This window comes from Salvia splendens, chromosome 22 (genome assembly GCF_004379255.2).
Source record: "Salvia splendens isolate huo1 chromosome 22, SspV2, whole genome shotgun sequence".
In the NCBI taxonomy this organism is placed as follows: Eukaryota; Viridiplantae; Streptophyta; class Magnoliopsida; order Lamiales; family Lamiaceae; genus Salvia; species Salvia splendens.
In genome coordinates, this window is record NC_056053.1 from 14,485,031 (window position 1) to 14,511,416 (window position 26,386).

The 26,386-nt window shown below is 35.3% G+C and overlaps 2 protein-coding genes across 2 annotated transcripts; one reads left to right on the forward strand and one right to left on the reverse strand.

The window, feature by feature from the left end:
• Positions 1 to 1,592: 1,592 nt before the first annotated feature.
• LOC121785921 (mRNA cap guanine-N7 methyltransferase 1-like) lies at positions 1,593 to 8,406 on the reverse strand. Its single transcript, XM_042184405.1, has 13 exons — positions 8,212 to 8,406; positions 7,864 to 8,003; positions 7,677 to 7,745; positions 7,511 to 7,582; positions 6,502 to 6,603; positions 6,252 to 6,308; positions 5,201 to 5,339; positions 4,080 to 4,144; positions 3,942 to 3,992; positions 3,678 to 3,740; positions 2,877 to 3,000; positions 2,744 to 2,805; positions 1,593 to 1,884 (listed from the first exon to the last, which is right to left on the reverse strand). The coding sequence occupies exons 1-13, from the start codon at positions 8,288 to 8,290 to the stop codon at positions 1,789 to 1,791; spliced, it is 1,119 nt and encodes a 372-aa protein (XP_042040339.1). The 5' UTR covers positions 8,291 to 8,406; the 3' UTR covers positions 1,593 to 1,788.
• A 3,101-nt stretch (positions 8,407 to 11,507) lies between these two features.
• On the forward strand, positions 11,508 to 13,669 carry LOC121787611 (60S ribosomal protein L8). Its single transcript, XM_042186392.1, has 2 exons — positions 11,508 to 12,019; positions 13,124 to 13,669. Exons 1-2 carry the CDS (start codon positions 11,580 to 11,582, stop codon positions 13,464 to 13,466), a joined length of 783 nt encoding a protein of 260 aa, XP_042042326.1. The 5' UTR covers positions 11,508 to 11,579; the 3' UTR covers positions 13,467 to 13,669.
• The last annotated feature ends 12,717 nt before the right edge of the window (positions 13,670 to 26,386 follow it).

Sequence of the window (26,386 nt, forward strand, 5' to 3'; positions counted from 1 at the left end):
TCAAAACCTTTCCTTTCCTAAGTCTTTTTTGGCTTTTCAACGTCCATGTGTTTATGAGGTGCCTTAAACCCGAGACCTCTCGTGTGGCCACTCCTAGCCTATAAATAGGCTTGTTTTGAGAGTTGGAAGAAACACAACACAACCTACAATCATTCTCTCTTCTCTCATAGCTCAAGCACTCTAGTTCGCATCTTAGGAGCATCGCATTGCTCGGTTCTCGCCTCCAATTCAAGTTCGTCGGAGCCTACGAGTTTGAGGTGCTTCTACTCGATAGGAGGAAAGTCGTTTCATCTTTGGGGACATTACGCCAATCCGTGAGCACTAGCCGGGGCGTATTTCGTCTTGCGGAGAGAGGAATACCTCGACTCGACTTGAAGAATACTATAGTTTGCATCTCTTTACTTTCGTTGTAATTTATATTATTATATTTACCTTCCAGTTTTGTTCTTTTGTAATAGCAAGAGTTTTCCCGTGTAAAGGCTACAATATTTCCAACATCATCATTCCCTACTTTTTATGTATAAGACCACAGCTCTCACAATAGACGTCATCTCCCCATGCCCCTTCTCACATAAAAAATTAACTCTTAACACTTTTTATTGTTTTACTTTAAAACTAAAATACGAGACGACATATAATATGAAATTATTTCATCAAAACGTAAAAAATACAAATACACTTAAAAATGAAATTTTAAAACATATTAGTTATGGAATTCCACAAATTTTCAATAATTAATAATGAAATCATTAACTAAGAAATTAATTAAAGAAACCATTTACTTAAAAATTACTTTTAATTAAGGAAATCCATTTTAAGTAGTAATCAAGAAATTAAATAATTAATTAAGAAAACCATTAATTAAGGATTAAAATCATTAATTACGATATCATTGTTCTCTCTTCTTCCTTTCTTCTCCAGAAAACCAATGAAAATTTACAAAAAATTCAAAATCTCCTTCATCTCGGCTCTCAATCGAGAGCAGTGGCGCCTCTACCGGAGCCCGTCTCTCGACTTCGGGCCAATCACCCGACTGGCCTTGTTGTTCACAAATCGGTTTCATTTCTTTTTTTTAATATAAAAATTTGTTTTTAAATCAAATTATTTTTACAATTTTTATAATAATGCATGTCCTTTTTATTTTGATGTTTTAAATTCAAGCTATTTTTATAGCTTTTATAAAAATAAAATCATTTGTCCATAATACTTATTTAAGTTTTCCTTTTTACCAAATTAACCCAAGTATTTTGTCCACTAGTACAATTCTTGCTGATGATTGAGAAAACAAAAAGGAGTTTCCAAGTATATGAGCTTGAGTTATACTCTCTCCGTCCCCAAAGAATATGCAATTTGGGGATGGTACGGGTTTTAATGTAAAATTGATAAGGAAGGGAGAGGTAGAAAGAAAAAGTAATTAAAATATTATTAGTAGAGAATGAGTCTCACCTCATTAGAGATAAAAGACTTTCCAAAATTAGAAAGTGCATATTCTTGTGAGATGGACTAAAAAAGGAAAGAGTGCATGACGGAGAGTAGATTATTTATTAACTCTAAACTGGAGATGCAAAGAGAAAAAAAAGAACTCAGTATTATTTAGTTCATCTTATTCAATTTGATTATATAAATTGAAATTGGAAACCGCTACATCAGAAAATGGGCATGGTGACTAGTCACATGAAAATCAGTCACCCCTTATATATTCAAGTAAAGCTGCATAAAAATAATTCAGTAGTAGTACAATTTAGGCCAAAACTGCAGTAAGGCCAATTTCAGTAATTTTTTAAGAGATTAAGGTTGGTCGTTGATGAAGACGATATCTTCTTTTGAAAGGTTCATCTTACCCTTGTCTCTACTACTGACTGGGGCTTGATCTGGTTTCCCTCGCTGCACGGAAAAATTCCAGATTTTGACTGATAAATACTCCCTCCGTCCAACCATAAGCGAGACACTTCAACTTTATACTCGTTTTGGAAAAATAAAAGGAGTATAAAATAGTTCAAGTGGAGATAATGTAAGTAAGGGAGAGAATATCGTAGAGAAAGTCTTATCTACATTATGATATGATATACTCCCTCCGTCCACCATTAGGAGTTTCATTCCTAGGCGGCCCGGGTTTTAAGAAATATTAAGAAAAGTGAGTGAAAAAAAGTTAGTTCAACAAAGGTCCCACTTGTGTATATTAGTTTTAAATGAAATGTGAGTGGAATGAGTTAGTGGAAGGTGGGACCCTATTACCATTTATGGTAAAAGTGAACCGGGACAACTATTCGCGGACGGACTAAATAGTAAAACGGGACTCCTATTCGCTGACGGAGGGAGTATCTTACATTATATTCTCTCCACTTTAACTATTTTATACTCCCTTCTTCCCCAAAGAGTATGAACAATTGGTTTGACACGAGTTTTAATGCATAATTGGAAAAGTAAGAGAGGGATAAAAAGAAAAAGTTTTTAGAGTATTGTGGGTAGAGAATGAGTCCCACCTCATTAGAGAGAAAGAAGTTTTCAAAATTAGAAAGTTCATACTTTTCAAGAACGGATCAAAAAGGAAATAATTCATACTTTTCAGGGACAGGGGAGTATCATTTTCCCAAACAGAGTGCAAAAATGAAGTGCAACGATGCCAATTTGAAATCACAATTCTTTTCAACATTCCAGACTCCGAAAAGATTTATACAAGACTACTTAAGAAGAGGCATGTTGATAGTAATTTGACAACTTGGGAGATAGTTTTATGGAGTACCTTTCTTAACACAAAAGCAGAATATAAGTAGGCCACTTCCCACTCATCAGGTGATAATGTACCTGAGAAATTATTAAAGCCAATAAGCAAAAGACTGAGATAATCCGAGGTAAGACTATAAACTAAAACTTACTATTGTCGTCTTTGCCATCACCAAGAGCACCGAGTCTTCTCATGAGCTCAACAAACTCAGGCTTCTTCATGTACTCATCCACAAATACATGCGAATTTTTAACAAAGACCAGCTCCAAACCATACTGCGTATTTGAAGAATAAATGACAGCGTTATAACATACTTGTGGCTAAGCTAATAATAAAATCATCCCAAGGCTCGTGTGTTTCAAGTTGTAACCTCAAAATAGTCTTTTGTTTATCTATTCACAATTAGCAGTAACTAGCGGTGTTTCATGATTTAAACATTATAGCCACTACCAAACCCTTCCAGGATAACAAATATGAGAATTTAGAGATGATAGTGTGCAATGTTATCAATCTCGTATGGCGGTTCGCCTAAAAACCGCCACAGGGATATGGAGTATTAGTATGGCGGATATGGCGGTCAATAATTAAATAAATAAAATAATACTTATATATTTATATATAATTCAGAAATTAGAAAATAATTAAAATATAACATTTAAAACACTTTAAACAATTAATAAAGTATAAAATACAACTCTAACCTCCATGTTTCTTGCATAATGCCACATTCCTAAATATAGTACACATGCAATGTTGTCAAATGTTAGATATGGCGGTGCTATGGCAGCGACATGGTGCTATTGCGTTTCCACCACTGAACGCTATGCCATAGCGCCATGGCGCCGCCATATCCGCTATTTGATAACATTGATAGTGTGATACAACAATTAAAACAGAGAAAGGATTACTGCCACACAATATGAAACGGATAGCTTAAGCAGAAAATGAGTACCTCTTCAGCAAGTGCTTTAAAAATATGAAAAGGAACAATCCACTCAGGACAATCCACTGCATCCTGCGGGAAGATAAATAAAATATACCAATGAAAATGTATTTAGAAGAAAAAAAACAATCTGAGTAAAAGATTCCAGTTCATATAAATGAATCCATCGAGTAAAGTCGCATTAACACCAGTAAGGATCAAGGAGATTAATTTGCCTTTCCAATGACTAAAAGAAAAAGAAAAGAAATTATCAGAAGGGATCAAATAACATACCTCTAGATGGAACTTGTACTTGATGCCAAAGGGACTTGAAGACTTAAATTTCTGTGATAGGCCAAAATGGAAGGAAAGGAAATATTGCAAATGGAGTCCAGCAGAAATGTAAAAAGATGTTCAAACATAGAAATTTACCTTGTCGTCAAATTCTTCATCAAAACGTATCCAGTAAACACTATTACCGAATTGTAGCCCCTCAGCTGCATCGACAAGGGAAAGCCTTTTAACGGCCAATGATACAAAATGTCTTCACAAACTACATAATGTTTGCATGTCAAAATTTATAATTAAGAGGATAGTATGAATATTTCAATAAAGGTCACACTTTTTAATGTCTATTGGTCACCTGGTTCTGTTCCAGTCATCAATCAAATCAAAAAGCAAGGGACACAATGGTCAGTACAATTGAATAGATGCATCATTTCAAAACTCAAATGAACCAAATGTACAAATGAGATCATCACTGAGAATGAGGAATAAAATGTACCATAAATAATCTACAAAGTATACATATGTGTATGTACGCATACACATGTGACTGAGTGGGAGTGTGGATGTACATAGAGGTGTTTGCATGATTGTGGATGACATTCTTTTCGAAATATATTAAGGAGCAACCCGCAGAGACAGAAGGTGTTGCGTTTAAAACCAATGGGGAATAATTTGTTTTCTAGCAATAACAAAGAAACCAATGATTAATTCAATCTTCAAGCTGTTGTTACTCATTCAATACCACAAATATTCCATAAGAAAAGTAAAAAAAGACCCTGAACATTGATTTACAAATGCCCTACAAAATACTTTTTGGGATGTTTGGTTTTTATTTCAAATTGCAGTTTCCATTTTTCAAATTGCAATTTCCAAAATACAGTGTCTTTTGTACAAAAAAAAAGTGATGATTTTGGTATGATGAATGATTAATGGAGTATTAGAGTTCCAAACCTTGAAAATGAAAATATGTTTGCTGGACAATGTTTCCATTCTGAATTTGCAGTTGGTATGAACAGATGAATATTTTTGGTGGTTAGCATGAAGAATGAACATTCAAGTGGTGGGTCCCACTATAATGATGATAGATGGCATAATTTGAAAAAAAAATTGGTAGTAATAGCAAATGACTCGAACAAACATAATTGGAAAAGAATTGGTGGTAATAGCAAATGACTCAAACAAACGTGTCTTTAGTGTTTTGTGTGTTATATGAAGTGGAAAATGAAGTATGGAAATGAAAACAATGTAAAAAGCACGGAAAAAACCTTCTCTTAGTTTTTTTATGATGACATTGGCATCTGGCATTGTTCCAATGAATATGCCTCCTGGCCGAAGTAAAGCTGATACATTGGCCAATGCCCGCCTGGCACGCACCTCTGTAGACCATGAGTAATGCATGGCAAACTGCAAAATCCCAGCTTTGATAGATTAATTTAACTTGCAGAACATGAATAATTTCAGTAATGTTCAACCATTAGTTGCATAGTTTTATAGGCTTAGGCTGAAATTTCAGAACTCCCAAAACATGTGATAAAAGTCATTGCTGTACCTCGCAGGTAATAGAAGTCATTGCTGTAATGTTCAAAAATCAATAATTTTTGTAATGTTCCTATTCCCCGCAGATTATCTTGCACTAGTTGTTTAGTATTCTTATTGGTTATTCATTTAAGTAGGAAGTCTAGTTTTAGTAATTGTTCAAGAGATGGATTTTATTTCTTGGAATTTGAGTTAGTTTAGGAGTCTTTTGTTAATTCGGAATTTTAATTCAAATGAAGTCTTCAGTAGAGTCTTAAATATGGCTATGTAAGCTATGTTTTATTTGTTAAGAATATAGTTTGAGTTCAGCATTTGTTGTGGCCTTTACGGAGGAGTGGCCTCTTAGTTATCGGAGGAGTATCATTTATTTTTCTATCATCAGTTTTCATGTTCTTTCTCGTTTCTGTATTTCTTTATTTATTTTCCAGCAGTATATGCTGTTTTTATATCATTCATGTAACATGCAGATTTTTTACACGTATTTTCTTTCTTACAGATAAAATAGCTTTTAGCTTATAAATTGAAGTCAGCATGTATCAGTGAAATAAGGGTAAACAATTCAAGATACACTATATAGAGTTTTTAACTGACTTCTTTTGTATCATCTAGTTTGGTAATATTTCAAACTGGTAAAACTCAACACATATTTCAGAGTGCATATTTTAACTCATTGGAAGAGAGAATGTGATTGGGTTGAAAAGAAAACTGTCAGAAACAAATTGTTTTAAAGAAAGAACATACATGTTTAGTTAAAAAAATGAAAATTTATGAGTGAACTACCTGGCAGCTACATACATCAAATGGAGCATCTTCTGCCAAAACCTTATCTAGACGGACCTGAAATTTTGCAAATGAATTACTGGCCTATATGACTGTATGATGTAATACCATGTCAGTAACTTCAGCTATCCAGATGGTAGTAATTCACCCGCTATCGCATACAAGAATTACATTGATGTCTAGCCGTATGCATAAAGAATCTAGTGATTATAGGACAAGTCATTGATGTCTACCCGCTATTGGTATTTACCTCAAAGCAGTCTCCGCATAAGAGTCTGGCAGGAAAGGAGAATTTTTTGCGACGCTGGTGATGATCTGCGTCACCGTTATATCGCGTGCGGCAATCTTCTATCTGGAATGAAGCAGGTATAATTTATTTCAATTTTTGAGATGAATATCCATCTTTACCTAATATTTTAAGGAGAGGCGCAACACATGGAAATAAAAAAAGGGATGTCCAACCATGAAGAATTGGAAGTTTTGTTATGCACTAAACGTTGCAATTAGTAACAGTAAAAAATTACATGAAATATGTAGGTCCATTTGGTTCTCCAGATGTCAATTAGAAAAAGAGCCGTTCACTTACTAGTTAACTAATTCATTAAAGCTGCAAATTGACTAGTATAAATGGATACACTTCGAACAACTGAAGGAAGAATTAATGCATTTCCTGTTGAGCTGATAGAATTAAGTGAAATATCTGAAGGAGACAACCACTTTAAGAAAAGACTCGATAATCAAATATTTGGACTTAACTGAGCCTTTTGTGAGTATCAGTAACCATATCAAGACAGGGTTTAATTATATAGTCTCGATAAGCGATACAGTAATGTTGACATGAGTTAACTCTTAGTAATAGTGCAACAATTTACATGCATCCACAAAATGGCATTTTCTGTTGCCAATTCAAAAGCACAATGCAGTTTGAGTGTCAAGCAAGTTATTATCCCCTTGTGTTAAAGTAGCCTAGCAAAAAACCAAAGATTCCTGCACATTTTTTGGGGAAGAGGGCACAAATAGAGCACTTAGTATGAGAAAAATAGACAAAGAGACATGTCAGTATAATTCAGTGCGCCTGCAATAGTACTCAACATGTTCCAGAGAATTTACACAATCAATAGAGAAAGCAAGTTTGCGAGAGAGAGCAGAAGGTGACGAGAAGATAACCACAACGCCTTAGCATCAGCGAAGAGTCGAACACAAACAAAGTTCAGCATTGCAAGAACTATGAAAATTGGCAATGAATAGTGACTATTTACCGATCCTTCAGCTATATCAATACCGACATAATAACCAATCCTTGCTTTGTCCCATTTGATGAGATCACCACCCTAGCACAAATAAACACGAAGGAAAAGCTGAAATTGACAGGCAAGAGTTTACACAATACTAAACAGAGCAAAAAAATTATTGCTCATATACTACCTTTCCACAAGCTAAATCAAGAACCGCGTCTCCATTTTTTGCGTAAAGCTGAATCAGCACACTCTTTATCTGTTGAATACAAATGGCAATGAGACTCTACTACAGAAATTTGGACTTCATTACATTATAAGTCATCGAGCATTTGGCAAGCAAGATATAAAATGGTTTTATAAATTTCAAATAGTACCCAATTATTCAGTTTCTTCAGGTGAATAATAGGGCTTGCTTCTCGTTCTTCTAGTGTCTGATTCGTTCTAGCACTGTAATGATCAGCCACTTTCCTTGCAAATATCTTAGTATTCTCATCCTCAAGAAATTGGCCATCACCTAGCAACATAAAAATCACACAATTCGTGGAGAAATCAATTAGTCTGATCCCAAACACAAATAAATTAAAACAATTAGACAACAAAATTGATGAAAGTTTCGAACTTGTGAAACCCCAATCAACTATCAGTCAAATTCCCAAACGCAGATAAACCTAAATAAGGAAAGCCGCCCAATTGCTCGAAACAAAATTCTGTTGCTGAAATACCTTCAGGATTATACTTAAATTTGGACTGAGGGGGTCCATAAGAACTCGAGGATGAAGATTCTTGATAGCCTCGCTTCATTGATAATTATACAAAAAACAAGGCAATGATTAATTGAAGAATGGTTTGAACCAAATGTTTGGGAGAAGGAGAGGAAGAACCACAACGATAAAATACAAGGGTACAAGTTTACTACTTTAGAGTTTATTTCTGAATAATGTAATGGTTGTGTAAATAGTGGTAAGGGTGTCTAATAGCCCAGCAATAGCCCAGCCATAGCCCAGCCACAAACTCCTCCTGCCACGTTATCAATACTAAAAATTCTCCTGTCACATCAGAAATAGCCCAGCCATAGCCTAGCCATATCATAAATAGCCCAGCCACATCAATAACCACATCACTAATAACACAATATACGGAATTTAATTTACGAGACATATACGGGAAACATTAATAATACTATTTTAATTTTAAAAAAAGTACAATAAATTAAAAAAGTACAATAAATTTAGAAAAGTACTAAAATTTTAAAAAAGTACATTAATAATAAAATTTACATTAAAAAAAGTACAATTTACAAAATTACATAAATAAAAAAAACTGACTCCGAGCAGTCCTCCGCGCCCATAACTCTTCAATTAAATCCTTTTGGAGTCGAATATGAGCTTCCGTTTGACGCATGTCGGCATGTGCTTGGAGGAGGCCGGCTTCATCGTGAGGTACCCCACTCCGTGCGTTGGGGACGGCCACGCCGTGGCTTGGACCGGCTTCATTATCTTCGTTGGCCCAATCCGTCAGTTGTACACCTTCATCTTCGACAATCATGTTGTGCATGATAATACAGGCGTACATTATATCAGCAATGCAGTCGACGTGCCACAAACGCTTTGGACCCCTAACCAGTGCCCATCGAGCCTGGAGCACACCAAATGCGCGCTCCACGTCCTTGCGCGCGGACTCCTGCCGTGCCGCAAAGTAGGTCTTCTTCTCATCTCCTGGGCATCGGATCGTCTTCACAAAGACGGGCCACCTAGGGTATATCCCATCCGCCAAGTAGTAGCCCATATCATGCCGGTTGCTGTTGGCGACAAAACTGATGGCCGGACCGACGCCCTGGCACTGCTCGTTGAATAGGGGCGACGAGTTGAGGACGTTTAGGTCGTTGTTCGAACCGGCTATCCCAAAATACGCATGCCAAATCCACAGCCGGTAATCAGCTACGGCCTCGAGGATCATCGTGGGATTGTTTCCCTTGTAGCCGGTCGTGTAGAACCCCTTCCAGGCAGCGGGACAGTTCCTCCACTCCCAATGCATACAATCTATGCTGCCTAACATTCCCGGGAACCCATGCTGCTCCCCATGCATCCTCAGCAGATCCCGGCAATCTTCGCGGGTAGGCTTGCGGAGATACTGATCACCGAATACTTCAATTACGGCTTGACAGAAATACTTCAAACATTCCAGGGAAGTCGTCTCACCGATGTGGAGGTACTCGTCCCACATGTCTGCCTCGCCGCCGTAAGCCAACTGCCGGATTGCCGCAGTGCACTTTTGAATTGGTGTGTGGCCGGGTTTGCCAGTAGCATCGTGCCTGAAGCGGAAATACAGATATCGCTGCTCCAAGGCGTTAACAATACGCATAAACGTGGCTATGCTCATCCTAAAACGTCGCCTGAAAATGTTGGCGTTGAACCGCGGCTCCTCTGCGAAGTAGTCTTCGTATAGGCGCTGATGTGCAGCTACGTGATCACGATCAATCGCTTGTCGGCGATGGACAACTGGCCGAGGTCGAGGTACCGCCGGCTGCAAGGCTCTTTGCATCCATTGGTCTATCCCGCGGTTGGTATATGCCTCAAACGCTTCGGCCATTCTACGTTCGTACTCCTCAGCGTCCCCCCCACTACCTCCACTACCATCACCCGCGTTACTCATTTCTCGGTGTTGATCTTGTATAGAAATTAAGATAGAGAGAGTACTCGTTAATACAAGTGGTGCGAATGAAAATGAAGTGCAAATCGCGTATATATAGTGTCGGGAAAATTTAAAAAAAAAAAATCGCTGAGCGATGCGCTGGGCGATCCCGACGCTGCAATGGCGCCGAGCGGATCGCCCAGCGCCCGTCGACCGCCTAGCGCTAGGCGATTTTTAATTCCGAAAAACCGCTCGGCGGTTTTCGGAGGCTGCAATGGTTCGCCTAGCGACCGCCTAGCGCCGGCGCTCGGCTAGGCGGTGCGCTAGGCGCCATTGTGGATAGCCTAATATGAATTTGAGTAAGCTTTATTTTTATTAGGGGTTTATTTCGAATTTTATATTTTATAAATCCTGGATGTATGGATTTAGGGCTAGGACATCGAATTAATAGGATTAAAAAAAATTGAGCAGCAGCATAAATTTTTGGGACAACTGTCTTAAGAATTATTAACTTTGGTTAAAATCCGATATTTTTGCATGATGACTCGAATATGTGACATAGCTTATTTAATCCTATGCGGTTGTATTCACCATATTTGAGTTATGATTATTCAAACTTGACTAGATATACGGAACATCTTCTTCTCTCTCTTCTAACTCGCCCTTGCCGTCGCCGTCGCAGTAGCGAGACAATTATAGCGGCTAACTCCTTCCCTCCATCATATCTTTACTTAAAATTAATTAATCAATAAAACGAAGTTAATAAGAAAGAAAATAAATTCATGGCACAAGTTGGTTAGAAAATAGAGTACCACAACAGAATTTGGGCTAAAACATCAGGGCCCAATAAACCAAACAGTAGGTATACACTATAAACTATACAATTTCAATTACTTATTTTTTTCTTTCTTACTTTACTACTTACGTATTAAAATTCATGCAAATACCAAATGGTCTATTTCTATGGGATAGATTGAAGTATTTTATACTCCCTCTATCCCAAGTTATTTGACTCGTATTCCATTTTCAGTTGTTTCAAGTTACTTGAATAATTTCTTTTTTTGGTTAAAAACAAAACACTTAATCACATATACTTTATTTTTTCTTTTACTTTACTTTCTTTTACTTTATTCTCTCTTCTACTTTATTTAACTCACTAAACATAATTTTCTTAAATCTTATACCGAAAAGAAACGTCTCAAATAATGTTGGACGAAAGAAGTATAATGATATAATTTTAAATTTCAATGAATTAATCGATGATAGGAAGTTAATATGAAAATAGAGTACCACAACAGAATTTGGGCTAAAATGAAATGAGGGCCCAATAAACCAAACATTAGCAAGCCCACAAAATGAACACATTCTAAAACCCTAATTCCGCAGTTCATCATCCTAATTCCCTATTTCTCCATCGCCGTTTCCGCACACAAACAAACACACATATCACTCTGCGAAAATGGGTCGCGTAATCCGCGCACAGCGTAAGGGAGCAGGTTCGGTGTTCAAGTCCCACACCCACCACCGCAAGGGCCCCGCCCGGTTCCGCTCCCTCGACTTCGGCGAGCGCAACGGCTACCTTAAGGGCGTGGTCACCGAGATCATCCACGACCCCGGCCGCGGCGCCCCCCTCGCCCGCGTCACCTTCCGCCACCCCTTCCGCTTCCAGCACCAGAAGGAGCTCTTCGTCGCCGCCGAGGGCATGTACACCGGCCAGTTCGTTTACTGCGGTAAGAAGGCCAATCTCGTCGTCGGCAACGTCTTGCCCCTCAGATCCGTCCCCGAGGGCGCCGTCATCTGCAACGTCGAGCACCACGTCGGTGACCGCGGTGTCTTCGCTAGGGCTTCTGGTGATTATGCTATTGTCATCTCGCACAATCCTGATAATGGAACCTCTAGGTATAATTTAATTGATAATTGATTCAATTGTTGTTTCTCATGCTTGTATTTTATTAGAAATAATTTCGATTTATTGATGATTTTGCCAGTTTCATAGAACACATGATATATTTGGCTGTTAATTATGCTCCACATAGCCCGATTGTTCTGCTATTTATTTGTGATTTTGGGCAATTACTGCTAAATTTGATCCATATTAGCCTGATTGTTATGCTATTTGGTAACTGGCAGATTATCAAATGTGTATCAATAGGCAAAATCATCAATTCAAAATCCCTCAATTTGAATGAGGCATGTGTTCTTATGTACATTGTTGGATTCAGTTTCAGTTATTCTACTAGCATAATGTTTGTATTTATGGTGCGTTTGCACAACTTTTTTTAGGGATTATGCCTATATTTAGTTGTTTGATGCTTTGTTGATAGATGTGTTTCTGAACACATAACTAGTTCAATGGTTTATGTGGCCAATTAATGTTGAATTTGGTCCATTTTGCCTGATTGTTCTGCTATTTTGTAGCTGTCTAGAGATGAATTATCAGATTGTCAAATATGTATCAACGTTTTGTATGTTCATAGGTCATTCACAATCACAGTTAAACTTCAATTCAGGTCCGTTCAGTACACCAAATTGGAATTGATTTGGAATTAGAATTAGAATTCTATGGAATTGAATTGGATTATAATTCAATTTCAAATCCTTTGTTGGGTAAAAATGATGCAATTAATGTGAATTGAATTTAAAGAAATTATGCACACAGTCACATGAGTGTGTGTAGTGACTTCATGGGTGTGATTGTGTGTGTTAGCAGTGTGTGTGTGTAAATGTGTGTCTCTGTGTGTGTGTGTGTGTGTTTGGAATGATAAATAGGAATAGGGTGAGAAAGTAGGATTGATGTACTGGAATTAGAATGTCGAAATCCTCAATGTGAATGAGGCATGTATTCTTATAGTAGTATTCAATTTCTGCTGTTCTAGTAGAATATTGTTTTCCTCACATTATGTTAATATCAATGGTGCATCTTTAAAACTCTATTAAATCTTTGAGGATTATGCCTGTGTTTAATTTTCATGTTTAGATGACACACCTTACTTTTGGCTGCAGAATCAAGCTCCCTTCAGGAGCCAAAAAGATTGTGCCTAGTGGCTGCCGTGCCATGATTGGTCAGGTTGCTGGAGGAGGCCGTACTGAGAAGCCCATGTTGAAAGCAGGAAATGCATACCACAAGTTCAGGGTGAAGAGAAACTCATGGCCCAAGGTTCGTGGTGTTGCTATGAACCCTGTGGAGCATCCCCATGGTGGTGGTAACCATCAACATATTGGTCATGCCAGTACCGTACGTCGTGATGCACCACCCGGGCAGAAGGTAGGTCTTATTGCAGCCAGGAGAACTGGTCGGCTCCGTGGTCAAGCTGCCGCAACAGCTGCTAAGGCCGATAAGGCTTAGGCTAGTGTTTTTGGATCGATAGTATAATTATCTTGGCTTCGTGTTTTTGTTGGACCATGAAAGATTGTTTCTTTTTGTTTTATGCAATTTTGATTTTTATGAGACTTTAAGAATGCAACCTGCTTTGGTTGTTGCTGAAATTTATGTAAGACCTAGACCATCTCTTCAACGACGCATCGAAAATGCATTTTACAGTTAATTTAGATTTTTGTATACAAAATGTGCAAAACTTTACAAAATTAAATAAAACTCATCATCCACTCTATAAAATAAATAAAACGGCAAATAACGTAAAATGGCAAATAAATTAATACTCCCTTCATTCTGTTGAATCGTTTCCTTTTTTTTGTCAAAAAATTTATTCTCTCTCATATTTTACTATTTTCTTCATCTCTTATATATCTTTCATATATTAAATAGATGAGTTAAGAAAAATCTCTTATATATCTTTCATATATTAAATAGATGAGTTAAGAATAATGTTGTTTTTTGATCAAGGTTCAGCATAATGTTTTAAAAATTTTAAATTAATGAAATTATAATTTCAAAAAGTAAAGAATCGAAATTAAAATTATGAAATTATAAAAATCAAAACCGTTAACTCAATCAATAATAATTATTTTTTTAATAATTATTCGATTATCTCATCTAAAGCCAATAAAGTCTAGTTTGATACGTCTTTTATTCACCAATAAAATATACTTACTATTAATTTAATATAATTACAATATTTAAAATTATAAAAATATGTTTTTAAATAAATGTAACAAAAATGGGAAATATTAAAAAAGATCATCCATCACAAATGTGTAGGTCCCATATTGTCAAAACAAAACTATACATGTAGGATTTGGTTCTATATCCTTAAATAAGTGTATTTGATAAGCAAATTAATGTAAGGGTAATAAAGTATATATACAAAATATAAATTTCTTCAAAAATAAAATTCAATGCACAATTAATATTTAAACCCCACTATATTATTGCCATTATGTCAAAAAATCATTTCTCTAAAAATATATGCCGGATGATATACTATGAAATACTAGTATCTATCAATATAATATTGCGTACCTATAGCACAATTGAATTTCCAATAGTTTCGAGAAAATATTCATTAGTCCTTACCAAATGGCACTATGAGTTTCCAATAGTTTGGAGAAAATATTCATTAGTCCTTCCATATCAAATGGCACTATGAGTTGGTATGTCCAACTAATCATTCTTTGACAAATGGAAAACTCTACATCCAACTAGACAATCATTAATTAGGAAAAATAGCTTAATCGGTATTTATATATGGAAATTATTTGGCTGTATTTCGACTATTAATGCATGCTTATTTTGTGGTAACTTTCTTTATATTATCATGTATGTGCGATAATAATATAAAACAAATATTAGAATCTTAAAAGCGTACGTAGTAAAGTTCACTTAGAAAATTACATATATTAATTATCATATAAATAGATAAATAATATCTAAATGTCAATTTAAATGTATGGATTAAGATGCTACTTCATAAACCAATGGTCAATAAGCAAATCAATGTACCAAATAACACAATCTCATTGGTTGATAAATATTTTATAAAAAAAACAATATATCATTTATATATTATATTAATAAATTATAAAAATTATATTAAAACTTATAATTTTTCATCCCCTATAAATAGATACCACATTTTTTATACTCATGATCACAAAAAAATATCATCTTTTCTTTCATATAATCCTCTTCTTCTTTAGTGGTACTAATTTTTTATTTTGTAGTTTTCTTTGTTGTTCATTATGAGTAATGATAAAGGTAATATATTCTCCAATTCTCAAAATTTCTATTTCTAATTTCCATCTTATGCTTTAAGCACCAATTATGTATTTTCAATTTTGATTTTAATTTATATTTTTTATTTGTTTATATTATAATTTTTAGTTTGTCATTTATTGTGCTTTTTTATAAGTTTTATTATGCAATAATAAATATTTCATATAATAATATTATTATAAAAAAATAATAAAACCAAATACTACCTCTGTCCCACATTAAGTGTCACATTTTTTCATTTCAGTCTGTCCCATAATAAGAGTAACATTTCACTTTTACAATAAATGATAAGTAGACCTCACATTCAACCAACCAATTCTACTCACATTTTATTATAAAACTAATATATATAAGTGGGACTCATAGTCCACTAACTTATTCAACCCATGTTTCTTTACATTTCTTAAAATTCGTGCCCACATTAAATGTGACACTTAATGTGGGACGGATGTAGTAATATAATAGTGTGGTTGGATGGTCATTGATAAATCATCAAAAAATATATGGTTGAGTTGGAAAAATTTTATTGTGCAACAATAAAATGTACTCCCTCCGTTCCATAGTAATGGAGACGTTTCTTTTCGTCACGGAGATTAAGAAAAATTGTGTTAGGTGGGTTAAGTAAAGGGAGAATAGAATGAAAAATGAAAAAGGTAGAGCGATGAAGAGATAATAAAGTAAGAGAGAGTAAAATAGGTGTGGAGAAATGTGTTGACTTTTACTAAAAAGGGAAATGACTATATTACTATGCAACGTACCAAAATGACAAAATGACTCTATTCCTATGGAACGAAAGGAGTAATAGATTGGATTGGATGGTTGCTGATAAACATGCTCTCAGATATCCTTTTTATCTTTCTAAAATCCTGCTATGCATCATATTTACCTCTTTAATATCTCCCTCTGCTATAATTTTAGGTAAAGTCTATTTGAACTTTTGTTTTATTAATCCATGTATATTTGAAGTGAGTTTTGGAACAATTTATAGTTAAAGATAGACATATATATGCATGAGTGTATTATATTGCTAACCTTTTAAGTTGCTAACTCTGCTAACTCATCAACATAGTGTATTATAAATGTCAACACATAATATTAACAAAGTATTTTGAAATCTCAACAAAATTATTAGTTAACATTTCAATGTCATCAGATTGACATTGTTAATACACTGCGTTGATGAGTTACCAGAGCTAGCAACTTAAGAAAGTTAGCAATTGATCATACCTCTATATATGCATATTCTATAATGAGGTAGGATTCATTCCCCACTAACTATACTTTAATTATTTTCTCTCTCTACCTCTCTCTTATTTTACCAACTAGTGTTACCACCCGTGCTATGCACGTGACAAAATATTTTCGAATAATGCTGATATATTTATAGTTTAATAGATTAAAATAATAAATATAGAGAAAATAATGTAAAAATATTCTTTTAAGAATATGAATTAATTAAAAATATTTTTTATAAGGTTATAAACAATAAAAAAACATGAACAACAACAAACAAACTTTTGTAATTCTCTCAACCCACTGTAATGAAACATTTCATATTCAGAATACTGTTGAATTATACAATTTTAATATTATCAATTATAAGTGCAGTAACATAAAATAAAAATAATAATAAAGGACATGCGTAGATTAAATTAGAATAAGATATACAAATAAAAGAAAAATGCATTCCTAAATACAAAAGAGAATGTGCCATACGTTATGTATAATTCATTTAATTGAGATACATATTTTTATTTTTCTCAAAACCATAACGCCTAAAAAATTATATTAACGTGCTCCAACTTAACAAAGAGAAGACACCAAAGGTTATGACCACGATTACACTATTAAATAATTTAATACAATAAATTTATAATTATATTTTTAATGTTAAATTACTAACTTAACATTCTCAATTAATCAACTAAAATGAGAAAAAAAAATTATTATGCTTGAAAACCCTCCATTATGATAGTTGGCCTGTTTCCGAATGCCTGAGTCATGTAAGCATTTTATAAAATGAATTTTGAATTATAAAGAAAAAAGTTATAAATTTGTAACGGTTATGCTACTAATTACTCCCTTCGTCCCTGAGAAATATGAACTATTTCCTTTTTAATTTGTCCCTGAAAAGTATGGACTTTCTAAGTTTGGAAACTCCTTTCTCTCTAATAGTGGAACTCATTCTCCATTAACAATACGTTAAAAAGTTTTTATTTTTAATCTCTCTCTTACTTTTCCAGTTAGAATTAAAACTGGTGGTGAACCAAACTGGATTAAATAAAAACAACTTTATATTAATCGTATTAAATAATACTAAATTACATTTACAACTTAATAATTAATATCATCCTACTACTTACTCCCTCTATCCTCTATTAGGAGTCCCGATTTATCATTTTAGTCATTCTGCCATTAGGAGTCTGGTTCACTTTTACTATAAATGTAGTTACACATCACTTTCCACTAACTCATTTCACTCATATTCTATTATAAAACTAATATATAAAAATGGGCCACATATTCCACTATCTTTTCTCACTCACTTTTCTTTATATTTTTTAAAACCCGTACCGAACTCAAATGAGACTCCTAATGACAGACGAAGGGAGTACTAACTATCCTATCGTGCATGTAAACAATCTCAAAATTAAATTAGTTATATATAAAGAATATTTGTATTATTCTTATTATTTTGATCATGCTTTTATCAATCTTCTTAATATATAGTATAATTTATTATTTTATAAGTATTATTGTTTTTAATTTTTTTTTCTTTTTAAACATAATAAAACTTAAAATAAATTCATGTCATTAAATTATAGTACTAATCAACAATTTTTAAAAACATTTTATCAAAATAAACAATTTAGTGAATATAATTTGAACATATCGAATAAATTAGATCATAAAAGTTTAAAACTATTTGAGAAGCAAAGATAGAAAATTTGGATTACCAAATAGTCACATCTTAGTTCAGTACGTTGTTCTTAAGAATTCACATCTTAGTTTAGACTCATTTTAAATAGGGTAAATTGCTTCAAAAGTCGTCAACTTTGAAAATAGTTTGGTATTTCCCGTAAACTTTAAAAGTTGCATGAAAAGTCACGAACTTTACATTTGGGTGCCGATTTCCCGTGTTGGGTATTCTGGCCATCCGGGTGCTGACGTGTAAATTTTATGCTGAAGTGGCGGATGATTAGGATGCTGACTATGCATTAAATGACTTTTTTTCTTTTTAATTTTCATTTCCCTTCCCCTAATTTACTAACTAAAGGATTTTAACACTTAACGGGAAAATTGCAAACTATCACGCCCCATTTGGCTAGGGCGTGAAAATTTCCCTTCTACTAAATTCAACCAAAACCCAATCTGCAACAATCTGATTTTTGAATCTGCAAACCTAAATTCAACCTGCAAATCTGATTTCAAATAATCTGCAAACCTAAATTCAACCCTCAACAAATAAATAAATCTGTAAACAATCTATTTTATTCCTCAATTCGAGTTCGAATAAACAAATAAACAAATCTGTAAACAAATAGACAGATCGATTTCGAATTCATGCTTCAATTCGAGTTCGAATCGAATCGGAATCGAACCCTACCCTATATTCGAAAACCCAACCCGAAATCGAACCCTAGATCCAACAATCGATTTCGAATAGACATACATCCAGATTTCGTAAATCAAATTCATTGGTTTGATTAAATCTAACCTCGTATTTGATTGAAGACGAAATCATGAGGAATCGCGACGGGAATTACAGATGGAGGAATCGCCACCCTACCTATGGACGAAACACGATGGGATTGTAGATTGACGAATCGCGACCAGTTACATGTCGCAATGGAGAAGAAAGAGTTGAAATCTCGACGGGAATTGAGATTACTGTCACAGAGAGAAGAGACATAAACCCTAAATTGATATACATTTTAATTTAATTGAAACTAAAAAACGACGTCGTTTTATTGTTCTGCCGGAGATTTTGCCATGTCACGCCTCCGGTGAGCCACGTAGGATTAGTTTTTGCCGGAAATGTACCGGGTCGGGTCGTACGGGAAATTTGCAACACCTGGTAATGTTCATGACTTTTCATGCAACTTTTAAAGTTTACAGGAAATGCCAAACTATTTGCAAAGTTGACGACTTTTGAAGCAATTTACCCTTTTAAATATTTAAAATTTCATCAAATTCTATAATTTATTCTATGAACTTAGTAGTATTATTTAATTAATTGGAGACTAATTAAAATATATTAAATATTTTATTTGAGTAAATATAGGATGAAAATTAAAAAGATTAAATATTTGTGTTGTCGTTTAACTTGTAAATTAATTCGGAGAAGAATTATTGCAATAATGAATAAAATTTAATTTTAATCAAATAGAAGAAAAATTAAACTCTCTAGCATAATTCCAATTTTAACATAAATAGAAGGAAAATTAATATATAAATACAATGAGTCCTTTTTTCAGATTGTATGCTTAGGCGCGGAGTTGATATACTAGAAGCCTTCGTAGAAATCTCCATTCTACCCTTCAGCTTCGTTGTCTCCTCCGTCTCGTCATTTTCTCCAAATTGCTCACTTATTCGCCAGTTTCCTTGGACCATGCAAATGTCCTCTTCTTTTCCTGAACCTGGCGAAAACCTTCTACACACCTGGCTTAAAACATGTGTTAGACCCCGCAAATGTACGAATTTAACCCTTTAACCAAAGCACGAAATTAGCCTTATCATAGACCTATTGGTCGAAATTGGAATGATAGATTGCAAGCCAGCAGATACCCCGATAATTCAAAATCATGGGTTACAATTAAAGGAAGGAGGAAGATAACCGATAGGGGGAGATATCAGAGATTATTAGGGAAACTGATCTACCTATCTCACACAAGGCCGGACATTGCCTATGCCGTGGGAATAGTAAGTCAGTTCATGCATGCACCTCAAGAAGAACATTGGGAGGCGGTATTGCGGATAGTTCGCTACTTGAAGGGAACAGCTGAACACGAACTTATGTTTGAGAAGCTTGGGCACATGGAGATTTATGGTTTCACTGATGCTGATTGGGCCAGCAATCGCCGGCTATTTTACCTTCGTAGGAGGTAATCTCGTAACATGGAGAAGTAAGAAACAGAAAGTGGTAGCACTATCTAGTGCAGAGGCAGAATTCCGTGGAATCAAAACTGGGTTGACAGAGATATTATGGCTAAGGAGGCTTATGACAGAGTTGAACCTTCGTCCTACTCAACCATATAGGTTGTTCTGCGACAACAAAGCCGCAATCAGTATATCCGAAAATCCGGTTCAGCATGATCGAACTAAACATGTGGAGGTAGATAGGCACTTCATCAAGGATAACATTGAAGCTAAGGTGGTGGAGATGCCATATGTCAAATCTGAAGACCAATTGGCTGACATTCTGACAAAGAAGGTAAACTCAAAGTCATTCCAAGAAGTACTAGGCAAGTTGAGTATCGAGAATCCCGTTACTTAACTTGAGGGGGAGTGTAGGAAATAAATCAGGAGAATGATACACAATTGAAACGCAATAATAGTTTACCATAGATAGAATATGCAATGAATGTAAATTAGGGTTACCTTATATTGTGATATTATAGCCTATATAAAGGTGTATAATCCTTGTACATTAAAAAGTGAATAAGAATGAAAGATTGTACCAAATTCTACAAGATCAATTATGGAGGTAGCATGGAAATTTCATGCAAGAGGGTGATCATACTTGCCTATTTTCAACTGGTCCTCCCAAATTCTTAGTGAGATCAAACCAAAACCCAAATAACACAAGTAATGGACAAAACTTAACTTTATTCTGCAGAGAATGACATGAGTTTTATAGCTTCATGTTCTAAAACACATTATAGAGCAATAACTAAAACTACTCCCACTAAACGGAAGCATCCTCAAATGACATAACACCCCATTGTGGCTACATGCCGATGAAAAACCTTGGGTTGCTATCATCAAATCTGTTCCCTTATGCTCTATATGTATTTGTCTATTCCAAACCCTTTATTTAACAACATGAAGCTCATGTTGTTTTAGAATATAATACCGCAGAGTTATTGTCACAACATAACTTAAGTGGTCTTTTAATACCGTTAACAATATGCAACGTATTGACAAAATTTTGCAGTCATATTCAATAACTAGATGCCCAAAACAAGTTACGAATTTTGTTGTCATGGCAGAAGTAGCTACAAGTGTTTGTTCAGCACTTCTCCACGAAACGGCTCCACAGCCAACAACCATACGTAACTTAAAATGGATCCTTTACTATATTGGCATCTAACAAATCAGAATGAATGCCTAATGATCTCTCCAAATGATCTGATTTTTATGTATGTGAGCAAGTAATGCTTAGTTCTCTGTAAATATATCATATAACCCGTTTTGCTGCTTCCTAATGATCCATACTGGACTACTGAGATATCTGGCCAACATATTTACAATATAAACTAAATTGGGTCTGATACATACTTGAGCACATATTAGGCTCCAAATAGCCGAAGCATATAGGACCTTGTGCATTTTCTAAATCTCAAGATTTATCGTAGGGCACTGAATGAGACCAAGTTTGTCTCTCTTAGTCACATGGGTATTTCTTTACTTGATATTATGCATCTCAAAATACTTTAGGCGCTTTTTCAATATATCCTTTTTGTGACAACCGAAGAATATCTCGAGAGCTATCTCAATTTATTTTGATTCCAAATATAGAAGAGGTTCCCCAAGATCTTTCATATCAAATTTCTTCGAGAGAAAATTCTTAGCGTTAGTGCAACATATCCTTATCATTAACGACAATCAATATGTAATTGACATATAATAACAAGAAGATGCATTTACTCCCACTGAACTAGTATACACACAATCATCAATAGTAGACGTCACCACGGTTCGGGAACCGGCAGTTCACGGTTCGGAACCGCCGGTTCCGGTTCAAGATTTTCTTGAACCTGAACCGGCCCGTCCTAGCTTGGACGGTTCCGGTTCTGGTTCCGGTTCCTGAACCGTGAACCGGCGGTTCACGTCAAGGTCCGGAATTGCCGGTTCCTGTCCAGTTCCGGACCGGTTCAGCGGTTCATGTTTTTTTTTGTTAAAATTGTAATTCAAGTAAAAAATGTAAATATACTTGCATAAATAACATTAGAATAATGCAATGTACAAATGCAATTTTATTGATACAAATTTCAACTATATTACAAATTACAACTTAAAATTTACAAATTACAACTTAAAAATTATAAATTACAAAAGACTTTAAGTCTTGATTACAATTTACAAATTACATATTCGAAACAAATGGGAGAAAAAAGAAATAAAGGAAAAGGACTTGAGCTCAACTTAAATTTAAAATTTAAGTTGAGATGCCTACGTATCCTCAATACTCAATTGCATTTTGGAATCAAAATCCACTTAGTTCTTCTTCCTCCTATGAAAATTATACAATAAAGTAAAAATACTAACAAAAATAAAACACATAGACACATAGATGTTAAAAAATGAAATTATGAATTTAATAAAAATGAATTTAAAAAAACAAAAACATATTAGAACTTACTTGCGCTCGAAGAGCGGCTCGCCTTCCCACCTCCTCCGTAACTTGTGCTCTAGTAGGGGCACGTCGACGACGAGTATCACTTTGATCTTGGGCAATTCCCTTGCCCCGATCACCACCACGACGAGATGAAGACATGATATTTATGGAAATTGAAAGTGGAGAATAGAGAGTAGTGTGATTGTATGAATATGATAACGTAAACAACGTGAGTAAATTGTGAGCGCAAATAACGTAAACAACTTGAGCAATTAGAGAGAATGGGGATAGAGATTAGAGAAATTGAGACTGAGAAGAGAAAGACTTGTTAACACAAGAATGGGGTGAGTAGAAATGAAGAGGAAGGGGGTATTTATAGGGGGAAAATGTGATTAAATTAAATAAATTAAAAAAAATTTAAAAATTCAAATTTTCAAAAAACCGACGGAACCAGCGGTTTTTTGGACGGAACCGCCAGTTTTGTCAACGGTTTCTGACAAAAACCGGCGGTTCTGCTTACGGTTTCTGAAAAGCCTAGTGTGTAGGTCAGAAATATGCCTGAAAAGCTGCCGGAACCGCCGGTTCAGAACCGGCGGTTCTGACGAAACCGGCGGTTCAAAACCGTCGGTTACAGTTTGCGCACAATTGGAACCTGAACCGGCCCGAGGGAACCATCAGTTTCGGGAACGGTTCTAACCATTGCCGACGGTTCCGGTTCTGGTTCGGAACCGCCAGTGACGGTTTCGGGCCGGTTCAGACGGTTCGGTTCGATTTGGGGACGTGATAAGTCGTATTCTAGGTCTTGGTTACTAGTCAGTATAATGTGTATAATTGGAATATATCTGCAAAACAATTGCTAAAGTGTGCAGGGAAAGTGTTCTAGCCAGTATGAGAATGTTCGGATAATTCAGGTGAAAAGGGCGTCAGTAGGGTGCAATACTGACCAGGATGCATGCCAAAAAAAGCTCGAGATGGAGAAGAAGGATAGCTGGGAAAATCAGCCGCAAGCAAGGGGCAAAAAAGTCATTTCATGAAGAGAGTCTACCCTAAAAATCAAGGGAGGCCTCCCTATAAAAGGAAGCCACTTGGAGAGAGAATCGTCATCAATTAGTTCATCAACTCCTACGCTTAGTTAGAAATCTCTCTTCGGTAGATCAATCCTTCAGCATTATCCTTCATATTCTCGTTCCTCGCCACAGCCATGGTCACCTAAAGCTCATCAGTTCACCGGAGTTCCCCATCCTCTCGTCCCAGTCAGCGTGTTTCGTAGTGTTAACAGTTTCATCGCCTAGAGTGGCAAAACAATCTTTACTTGCTTTCTTAGTTAATCGCATTTTGTTTTCTTACGTTGGATCTGTTGCACGTTCAATATTTGCTTACTTTGAAGTCTTAGTTGCGATCCAAACGATTTTATGATACGAAGCTGTTTTTCTACATCGGTTCTTGTTTGATTTCGTTCTTTTCTGCCTAGATAGCTTAGATCCAGTTGTTACGGTAATTTCCAGTTGTTGCGAGCATGTTTTCATTTCCAAATTGATAGATCTGAGTTTATGAGTTCAATTTGCTGTTAGATTTTAGATCTGAAATGGTTTAGTGTGAAGGCCCAGTTTACGTAGTTTCTGCCACCTTGCATGTCACCCAGTAAGTTTAGTTGCAGTTTCGGTGTTCGATCTTTTGATTTGAAGTTTTAATTGTAGATCTGTGTTCATGAAGTTGTTAATCTGTGTTTCTATGGTGATAAGTCTGGATTTGCTGATCTGAATTGATTCTTGTTGAAGAAGAATACATCTCCATCCACTTTGGGACCACTTTTGCTTTTTAACCACTTTTACTTTTGTCCTTTACTTTTCAGCTGTTACTTTTCAGATCTGTAGGCCTAGTCACCTAACTACCTCTTTTCCTCTGATATTCCGTTTAGCCTTTTATAGTAAACTCGTACTTTCCATATGTTTCTGAAACATCATGTTTCCCACTCTCACGTACACAGCCGCCTGTCAAACATCTCTCCCACCTCTTAGTCAGTAGAGTACCATCTTAAATTCCAGCCTAGATTAAGTCTCAACCCAAAGCGTGGTAGCTAACCAAACCTTCCAGAATATCACCACGATACCAAAACGCATCATCTCTGTGGGATTCGACCCTTACGTCCACTATACTAGTCAGTACAAGTGGGTTGAAGAATTTTTGATACCAGGTTCAGGCTTAGCTGGGATTTCCATCCTGATCAGTAGGATACATCCTTTGCTCGAAACGACACCTGACACAAACCTGCACTTTCAGGACGTCTAATCAATAGCATTCTTTCTGAATCCAAATGACAGAACTGCTTTATAAAATTTATGGTACCATTGACGAGAATCTTACTTGAGGTTGTTGAGGTTGATTTTGGATGACCTCATTAACATGAGATTGAATGTTTACAATATTACCATACTGAGGCTCCTGATCAGCTTCTTCTTCATTGATAGGAATTGATCCCTAAACATTGTCACAAGCAGTATTAGGTGTCAAAACAGACTCTTCCTCAAAAGTAATGTCCCTTATTACATTCTTCCCCCAAACTCAACATCCTCAAGGAATACTATATTTCTCGTCTCAAATTAGTTCCTTTTGTGGGATCATAACCCCTAAATTCTTCTTGATGACCAAAGTGAGAATATATGCTATAGTCTTTAATACCTCTCCCCAAAGCGAATGTGACAAGGAATAATGAGAAATCATACTCCTTCACATATCATTTAGAGGTCTATTTCGTATGTCAGCTCACCACTCATGCAAAGTGATCCCGGCATGGTGAACTAAGGGACGATCCCACACTCTTCCAAACAGAGGGCAAAAGGTCTTTGACATTGTTCACTCATTTCTGTCGTAGTATTCACCACCACGACCAGATTTGACTTTCTTAATGCCTTTGTTGAGTTGGAGCTCGACATCAGCCCTAAAGCCTCAGACTTTTAATGGATTAAATGTAGGTTCCCAAAACAAGAATATTCGTCAATGAATGATATAAAATATTGTTGATCATTCCATGAAACCGAAGGGAATGGACCACAAATGTCCGTAATATCAATTCTAAAATGTATAGCTCTATTGGCACCTAATTTCTAATGTTAGGCCTGCTTTCCTTTGATAGATTGAACACATAAATTAATTTCTGTAAAGGTAAGTGTATTCAATATAACATCTGACACAAGTCTTACAATCCTTTATTTTGAGATATAACCAAAATACTTGTATCATAAATTAACCAAATTTTCATTATTTAATTTATTTAGCCCCTTTTGATTCAGCATGCAAAGTTTCTGAATATGAAGTAATATAATCGATCATACAAAGATTGTTATATGAACTTAAGGAAACAGTGCCCACAATACTAGAATTATTTAAAGGAAGAACCTTACTATTTCTGAATGAACAAGAGAAACTAAATTTTCCTAAAGCAGAAATAGAAACCAAATTTTATCTAAAAGACAATACAATAAAGTATCCTTCAAAACTGAAAAATTCCAATCTTTAATAACAATCTATAATG